Raw genomic sequence first — 9,838 nt, 5'->3', positions numbered from 1 at the left:
ATTAAATTTTTATTAAATTCTTCAGTAAATTTAATCATTTGATTAATAAATATATATAATTTTAGCTATCATCGAGCAGTCGTTATATTTTTTTGGAAATTTATAAAAATCCAAATGTCCAAATTTTAATGTCCACATTAAACAAAATTTGCTCCTGGCAATTTCTAATACATTATTAATATTTATGAATATGTTTTACAAAAATTATTGCAAATATACATATACCGAAAGAATTGCTTATTATAGTTAACAATTAATTTTTACAAATACAAAACTTTTTTTTTTTATTTTTTTGTTATGAATTCAGCGCACTTTACTTGTAACTACACGACTATTTGCCATTTTTGTTGTTATAATTGCTAAACATTGACTTTAGGTTTGCTGCTGCTTTACAGCAATTATCTATATTGCCACTTTGCGCTGCAAGCAAGTATTACTTATAACTAAAACATATAAAAAACTACGTGCAACATTCCAAAACACACAATTACTTTCGTGAGTTGCATGCTGCACCCCCCCTAAACGCCAACTGCTGCACGCCCACGCACTCGCACCGAAACTTTCACACCTTGCTGCTTTTGTTGTTGTTGTTACAATGTAAATTGCGCTTAGCTTGCACCGTTGCTTCCACTTGCAACCGCAGCCAAACAATAGCTGCCACTTAGCCATGTTGCCCGCCCTGCGCCGCTGTTGTTGCTGTTGTCGCCTCGTCGGCTGTCCTTGCCGCTCGCTTCGCGGCTACGATTCGGTGTAAATGATGCAGCGTTTGCCTTTACCCACGGAGGCCAGCGCATTGCTGTTGGGGCACCAACTGACCGCGTTCACCGCCGAGCTGTGAAAGAAACCGGAACCATAACTGTTAAGTGTTTGGGCGAAGTGATTAAAACCCAGCACAAAAAAGGGAAGAAAAAAGAAAAACAAAAAAACCAATGCAAAAAAAGCAACAACAAATTATATGTATGGTGCAAATGCCAAATTAGGTGTGTTAGTGCGCGCGATTATAAAAATGTGCGAAAAATAAAAAAAAGTAAAAAAGATAATGAAAACATGAAAATAGTGTTTACTTAGAAAGCACATAAATGTGCAAATTTTAGTAACTTGACAAAAATACGTTTGATAAAAAGTTATTTGAATGAGTTGTGGTTAGTGAAGTTGCTCTGAACTAAGTTTGGAAAAAGTTATAACAAATATTGAACGAACTGGAAATAATTTGCTGATCAAGCTTCGGCAGAGAAGCATTCTAGCCCTTTATTAAAAATTAAATTAACAATTTTAGAAAATTTTTATAATGTACACGACGACTGTGGAGAATCGATTCGGCGTCGTTCACAGCAACTCAGACAGAAGCATGGAACAACTTTTCTCATTGTACGTCGAGATCTCAAATTGAAAGCGTACAAAATGAAACTTGATAAAGAACTAAAGCCACTTGACCTTCCCAATCGACATCACCTCGCTTTATGGATTTCGATCTCTTGAAAAATTCCAAGAAGATTCGACATTTTGGAACAAAATCTTGTTTAGCGATGATGCTCGTTTTTGGCTCAATGGGTATGTAAGCAAGCATAATTGCCACATTTGGACTAAGTGCAATCAGAAAAGGTTCAAGAGCTGCCATTTCATGCAGAGAAGCCAACAGTTTCGTATGGTTTGTGGGTAGTAGGAATCATCAGTCCATATTTCTTCAAAAATTAAGCCAGTGAGAAAGTAACCGCCAATGGCGACAACAAAAACCGTAATCGCGCCATGATAACCGACTATTTGAGTCCTGAAATTGTAGTAAGTGATCTCGGCGCCATTTTTTTTCAACAAGTCTTCGCCACTTCCCACATCTTCGCATCAATCAATGGATTTGAGAGAACATTTCGGTGAATTTCGGCAAGAATTTTTCCTGTGGGAATATACATATAAAGTCTATAATCTAAAGTCTATGCGGATAACCTCGCTCGCGATTGAAGCGTTAGAGCAGAACCTCACTCGTGTCACTCGCCAGTTACCAGTAGAAATGCTCGAACGAGTCATTGAAAATTAGACTAAACTGATGGATGAGCTGAGACGTAGCCGCCGCCAACATTTAAAAGAGATAACCTTTGAAAAAATATATGTAAGAGAATGTTCTTCGGAATGACAATAAACATTCCACATTAAATTTGAAGTATTTGTGTTTTTCCTTTAAAAAAGTGGGGAACCCCGAAATGGATCACCCTTTATATGAACTATATGACGTTATGACATGCACATGAAATCAGCTGTTAAAAACAAGGCATGCACCCACATACCAAAACGTTTAAAAAATAATTTAAAAAAACTAAGTGAAAAACTTACGTATGACCCTTGAGCGTCGCCTCCAATTCGCCCATGACATTCCAAATATAAACTAAACCATCGGCCGACCCGCAGGCCACCTTCGAACCGCACGTATTGAATGAGGCTCGCGCCCAATCACAGCTGAGTTTGAAATTTTCATGACTACATAAAAGACAAAAAAATAAAAATATATTAAATGAAATGGTTGCATTTTCCAAAGTGGATCTCATGCAACTCACAAAAACGACCCGATTATTTGATTTTTGCGTAAATCTAACAGTTTTATTGTATCATCTCTAATGGAACATATTAGGTAATAGCCATCTGAAATGTTATAAAAACAATAATAATCACACTTAAATATATTATATAAATAATATTACCCTTCGACATGTCAATCGACGTAATCTTCGCTGGCAACAGTATGTCGTCCGCCTGCTTCTCCGTTCTGATATCCCAGAAGCGCAGCTTCTTGTCATAGTGACCGCTGATGATCGTCGAGCCGAGACTGTCGGTGGTCACCAGATCGTTGCAACTGGAGCCCGCGAATTTCGTCTCGATGCAGGCTATGCTGCGCAGATCCCAAATCTTCAGCGTACGATCATGACTGCCGGTGACCACTTTGACGGGCTCGTGCAGATATTTGGCGGCCATCACTTTGCCGCTGTGACCGGTAAGTGTGTGCTGGTAGGAGATAACAAAAGAGTATAGTGAATAATTGGAATAAATTTCGTAAATTATATATGTTAATATAATGAGGAGGCGGTAGAATAGAGCACATTAGATACAATTTTTTTCTATTTCTTAAATTTTAGCTACGAGACTGTAAAATCGTTTGATGAAAATTAAGGTTTTGTGAGAAACAATATATTATTCTTTCTACACCATTCCTGGACCCTAAGCTCATATTGGGAATATCTTGAAATGGAGAATCTTCCTAAATGAGTTTCGCATGGCTGACGGATATTCTGGAATCTGGAGTGACGATGAGCTACTCAGCTCTTCTTATAGAAGGTTCTTTAGTAGACTTCTTGAAATGAAGAATAGAAGTTGGAAGGCGGTCCTGGCTGAGGACTTCTCTATTCCAAAACAATCTAAACTGGTTTTATATCCGAAGAGAAGTCTGTCAACTCGGCAGCAATCTATAAATGGTGTCTGCTGTTATAATAACTATAGAAAGTGATACACGAGAACATAAAGGCCGCAGTGTCTTTGACGATCTAAACTCTATTTAAGTAGTACTGATTATGTGAATCCGAATGTTATCCGCCTTCAATGGGATAGATTTTTTTTATTTTTTTATTTTGGGCGTTCGTATTATATATCAGTCAATCCGATATTCAAGCGGCTATACTGACTTTGAACTTGCTAATTGTGCACTTAAAACTAATCAAGAGCTGCATGATCTCATTAGTGACAACTTCAAGCTTCAAGCTTCTTCCATATTAGACTATGGACCTCAATAAGCGTTATTCAAAAAACTTTATTCAAATCTCGCGACTGCGGGATCCTTCTGGCCCAGATTGAACCGATGTTCTGACTAGACAGGAGTTGCAGCAAAATATTGGGTAGTCGAAAAAGTCTTTTCGTATTTAGTTAATAGATGTCGTTGCAGTCGTATATCTCCAGTGCTACCAAACACAAAAATAAGTTGAAGTTTGATTAGAAATACGAAACGACTTTCTCGACTACCAAATTATTTTACGAAGGCTCTCTGCTAGGGCTTCATTCAGGAGGAATAGGTGGAAGGTCAACCTGCCACTTTCTCCTCTACTTTTCGGTTTTTGACAGACTGAGATTAAAATAGTTGAATAGACACACCTTTGACGAACCGTGCGTGGTGACTTAATCAATTTGAGATAAGTTAAAAACGCTGCGTCGATCTATGATGATCTGGGCATCGACTTTCAGGAGTTTATAGGTAACAGAAATGATGAATATCAGTCCCAGTGAGATCCATAAATTTGGGGTCAAAACTATAACTTAATCTAACTTATCATACATCATCTATACACTTGATGGTCTGAATCGAAGGTCAACCGAATCCCTCAAATGTTTATTATCAAGTCGAGACATGGTCGGGTTATGATTGACTCCGAAACGTAAATACTTTGAACCAACTTAAAACGGTGAAAAATATTTCCTTTATATTAAAATGTGTTTTTGTTCAATTTTAAATATTTGTTATTGTTACATTCTCTATGCACCGCTATATCATCAAAAATGATCTAACTATGATACCGCGTTAGCTTACCGCGCATCAACGCGTCATGTGTTATCTAACAAGCCACAAATTACGTCAGCACGCATGGGTGCGTCGACGTTCGCCGAACTGAGTTCATTGCGTTTTATGGCAGGTGTTGCAATTAAAAATGTTGTTTGCATTTTACGAGTAATTGCGCGTTTTCCTCAGATAATAAACTTTTTTAACGAGACTCATTAGCTCGCTCAGAGTGCCGCCGTCGCCCGAGGTGCGTCTCGATAGGAAGCTGCGCGACTGTCAGACTAATCAAGAAAAAAGAGAGTGGTATATTTTATACGCACAAAAAAAATATAATAATAATAAAAGCATAGTGGAAATATAAAAGCAGAAAAGTTAAGAAAATAATAAACAAATTCTCACAAAAGCTTATGTAATAACTAGCCACAAGCTCGGCTTTTATGCCTGTCTGTACGAGACACAATTATTAATGTGCATGGAGTAGTTGAAATTGTTGCTGTTTCGCTTGTATTGCTTTGTTTGTTAGTGTTTTTGTATGGTTGGTGCAGCAAACGGAAGTCAAAGCCATAAACTCGGCTCAAATGAGCTTCTAGAAAGGAGTTGAAAGGAGCGTCGCGCGCAAGTAAGGCGAAAGAAAGAAGTGGCGGATATAAAATCTAAGCAGTTCATTTGTCTTGTGTGTGTGCGTTTATGTGTTTGTGCGCAAGTGTAAAAGTTTGTGACGGTCCCACTGCTGACTCACATCTGTCTCTTTCATATATTTTTATTTATTTATGCTTTGAATTCAGACAAGTTTTACGGTGCAACTATTTGGTTCTTTTATTTTTTATTATTTTTTGTTTTTAGCTGTGAATTATATTTTATTTTTTAATTTGTTTATAGCCATTGTTCTCACGAACTTGCGGTCATGCGTTGAAGTGTTTGTAGGCAACAAAAAGTAAATAAATAAAAATATAAAAAATTTTCAGGTTTCTGATGTTAAAGACGCTTTTTACCAATTATCTTAGACAAGGAAATAATTTTCCGAACAAAAAAAAACTAATATCAAAGCTAGAGTACCTTTCCCTGCTAGCTCATCAGTCTAACAGTTACCTGTTATTTCCCTGTGGCCTGGCGCCCTTTAAAGCCTTATCCCAAAGTGTCTCGCTGCCATTGATAACGGGGTTATTACGGGGCATTTAATGAGTTCAAGGCACAATTAATGAGTTCAAGGCTAGTATCGTCGCAATAATCACAGAGCACATGGTCTATTCTCTGAATGGCACTGCACTCTGGAGCAGTATGTTTACCGCTACCTTAATGGCTGCAACCTTGGCTTAGAAAAGTCTCGGTCAGAAAGTCTGAAACTGGAGTTAATAGTGAGCTTCTGACAGCAAACCCCACCAACCTTCCTTTGACACATCCATAAGGAAGCTCATTGCCCATCTCCTTCAACGGCTTTTCACATCGATAACTTTATCGCCAGTGTGTGGGCGGAAAGGTCCGCCGCTATAAGGTGAAAACATGTGTTCATATTCTCTATGTCTGATAGAAACTTTCGCGAGCGTAAACCTTTCCTGGTCTCTTCTAGAGTTCTCAACCACACAAAAAACCATAGAATGTAATGGGCTTGACTATAGTGCCGTAGGGCCAGATTGCCGTTTTCGCTGAGAGACTTCATTTTTTGCCAATGGCTTCTCTGTATCAGTATAGGGAAATCGAGGCAGATGCTACCGTTTTGCGGCAGTGGTGCCTCAGGGATCTTGTATCTTTTGGTAAACAAAACAATCTGAGTTTCTTGAGTTTCAGTTAAGTAGATATTTCAATATCTCTGCCGGTTGCGACAAAAATTTGGTCTTCAAAGTGTTCTTTTATTGAAATATATTTTTTGCAGCTAATCATTTAAGCTGGTAATGGGGGCGATGAATGAAGTCAACATTCAAGTCAGCATTGATTCATAAAGAAGTGGTTGGGAGCTAGTTGACTTTTGTTGTGTGTTTTCATTACAAAAGCAATCGTTTTTTTGTATGCATTTTCGCAAGTAACACAGGTACTTTTTTATTATTAGCAGACACTTTTTGATTTTTTTTTTTTTTCACTTCAAGCTGCACAACAAAACTCGAAACACTGGTACCGAGACCTTTTAAACCACGAGGTATTTCTAATTATTTTGCAAACCTCCCACCAAGACAGTAAAAGCCAGAGGAGAAGCTTTGCTTAGACAAGTTAGAACATAAAACTTATTGTTTCAGTTTTAGTTCCATGCAAATAAGCCACAATCGCGAGCGTCTGCTTTGAATTTCTTGCAACTTTTATGCACACACACAAACTCTTTTAACTGTAAATGCCAGGAAACATGCGGCTGAGTTCTTTGCACCGCCTTCTGTGCGCTAATACTTGTATGTAAGTCGGCATTAGCTTTCCGCTTGTTTGCCATTTCAGTTTGCTGTCAAATGTTTGACTTAAACTGCAACTGCGCCAACTGCACTGGCATTCAAATGGGCGCTCATAAATTTCAGCAAATCATTTAAGCTTAAACCAGCAAATTAAACGGGAGCAACAGTTGAGGCGGCGGCAGCAGCGACTCAAGGAACCGCAATAAAAACAGCAAACTATGCAGTTAACTTTAGCGGCCGTAAATGTCCTGCCCGCGGCCACAGGCAGCTGCTGCTGCCACACGAGTGCGTACGCCGCGGCGAGCGCCGGACGCGCCGACTGCCCACAACTCACATTCGGCTTGACTGGCTGTCACTTCCTGCTACCAATTGCCGGTTGAGTGCCATTGCTGTGGCAATTGCTGTTGTTGTTGTTGGTATTGTTGTTGCTGCTGCTGCTGCGCTTTCGCTGTTCGTAGTGTCATTGCTATTAGCAGGCGCATTGTTGCTGGCGGATAAACAATTTATTTCTTCCTTATGCTGCCACACACACACAAGCATACTGGCGGTGGTGTACTCCCACCGTCCAATAACAGCAACAACAACAAGCATAGTAATGTATGCTGATCTGTTAACATTTGCACTTTACGGTTTGCTGTGTTTTTTGTTCTTTTTTTTTTTTTGCAGCATTCTGTTGTTGCCCTAAAGGCTGCGCAATAAAATTTACACTGCACATAAATTAAATGGAGAAAATTGATCCCAAGTAACCACAGGCACACATACATATATATACTATATATTTATATTAGCACACACATTGAAATTCCGCAGCACACATTTAGCTTTCCTCGCAGCTGAGAAATATTATGCCGATACCGCTGTGGCATGCCACTCGCTCCTCGCGCGCTGCTACCTGGTTCCAAGCGTTGTAGCGCACGCGTCGTTGCTGCGTTTGCCGCTCCAGCGACTGACCCGATTTCCGCATGTAACTTCGTTTAACTGTACTTGTAATGTGTCCGCTTGGAATTTAATGCTGCCATATCCGCCTCCTAAAAGCCTGCATTCCAGCACACCAAAAGGCAAAACTAATTCGTTGATTATATTTAGTGTCACTTTGCAATTGCCACAAAGTCTGGTTGCACATACATATGGTTGGATGTGTGCTTTAAGTGTTGTTGGCGGCATTGATAAGCTGAATTTATGCAAATGTTTGCCTAAAGAAGCCAATAAGTTCATCGAATTGAGTGCGAATGGCTTGCATTACATTTAACCTACATGTGTTGCTACACAGGACTGCGTGCGGAGGTTAAAATGATTTTAAAGTGAGGACAGTGAAAAACGATTTTAACCCTTTTTTCCTGAGTTTTATAGCAAAAATGCGAAGAAATGGTATTCAAGATGCATTGAAATCATATTTAAATATATAAAAAGAGATTTGGCTAAGAAAGTATGCCTCCTCTATGAACCTTGAATCAAACTAAGTTACACTTTGCATATAGTATTATCCAAATCATAGTCAATACTGAGTAATATTGAATATCATAAACAAATTTAAGTAAAGTGAAAAGAAAATCAATAAAAAAAAATTTCAAATTGGAAACTTCGAGTTAGAGATACTGCGAGTTATGGACCGAAATTTGACTTCCATTACCAATTCAAAGGTTCGAGTTTTAAAAGTTCAAGTTCCGACTGCCATATTCAGCATAAGGTTTTTAAGAAAGTCAAAAATCATTATACCATACATGCATATGTAGTATATGTTTGTATAGGAGATGGGGCAGTATCGATTTAATCTATTTTTGCCAAGACCACATATTATGCCGCATACATGTAAATGTTCCCTTGGTTTCACTACTTCATATAAAATCACTAAAATGTGTCAACCGGATGATCCGAAATTCAGATATTAGTTATATGCGGTTAGGAATAGTTTTCGCCCGCTAAGCACAAAGATATTCTGCTATGAGTAAAACATATTTTGCCATTTTCATTGAGATAACTCAATTATTGGCCGATATATCCAGCATAAAGTCAACTCAAAGCTCGAAAGTCTGCATATTAGGTTTATGGTGGCTAAGCGAAGTATTTACCCGATTGTTGATACACAGACATAACATTGTCAGGAAAAGGTTATTCCGTAATTTAAATTATATATCTCACACATTGACCGATATCCTCAACATATTCTATAACGTCTCAACAAAATCTAAAAACAAAAGGAGACAATAACGGTAAAAACGCTTTCATTTAACTTCATTAAAAGTCGATTACTTTGTGGGTCAAAATGCTAATGCTAATGCCGATTTGTGACAGTACACTACAGTGCCCACTTAATGCTTACAATATACAAACATGTAGAGACAGTACGCTTAGAAACACTCCTCACGCACCTTGCAGAACAAATTCTCAAAATTGGAAACAAAAAAAAACGAAGAAACGGTCTGAGTTCGCGAAAATCGCTTAAGCGGGCACAGAATTTGTTAGCGTCTGCCAAATCAACGAACAATAAAAGCAACAAGCGTCAGTAAATTAAAACAAAATTGCACAATTATGTATGCCTGTTTCTTGAAGTGTTGAAAAAAAAGTTTAATTTTACAAAGAAATGCGAAGCGCCTATCAAAAATTACACGCTGAAAGTATTTTGTGGTAAAATCTTCAATGTTGATATTGAAGTTAATTATATTTATGTAATCGGATGTACGTGATATAGACCTGTTGTTCGCCAGACATTGAAAGCAAAAATAATTGCAAGTTTCGCTTGGCTAACGTAAAATAGCAAACTTTAGCTTGCGCGCAGCTTTAATTGAAGCAACAATTTTATTATTATAATATTTTTTAATAAAACTTCTTTTAAATTAGAACCTTTGCGCTATTTGTTTCTAGGGTAAGGTCTCAACTTCGTCCGTTTGTTCCTTTTCATGTCAACAGTGGTCAAATTATTATTAATTTAATTAAA

General features: G+C 38.0%; 1 protein-coding gene across 1 annotated transcript in view; it reads right to left on the bottom strand.

Moving 5' to 3' along the window:
* Nucleotides 1–9,838, bottom strand: part of LOC108966536 (autophagy-related protein 16) — a gene marked incomplete at its 5' end in the record, with an annotated part of 215,533 nt that continues 205,695 nt past the window's right edge. The window contains 4 exon segments of the mRNA XM_018929512.1: nucleotides 1–856; nucleotides 2,326–2,469; nucleotides 2,547–2,631; nucleotides 2,691–2,991. Of these exon segments, the coding sequence (XP_018785057.1) occupies nucleotides 739–856; nucleotides 2,326–2,469; nucleotides 2,547–2,631; nucleotides 2,691–2,991 (648 nt within the window).

Source organism: Bactrocera latifrons, unplaced genomic scaffold (assembly GCF_001853355.1).
Source record: "Bactrocera latifrons isolate USDA-ARS-PBARC rearing strain unplaced genomic scaffold, ASM185335v1 scaffold_10, whole genome shotgun sequence".
Taxonomy (NCBI): Eukaryota; Metazoa; Arthropoda; class Insecta; order Diptera; family Tephritidae; genus Bactrocera; species Bactrocera latifrons.
Note: the sequence above shows the minus strand (reverse complement) of the source record. Positions and strands in the feature narration are given on the sequence as shown.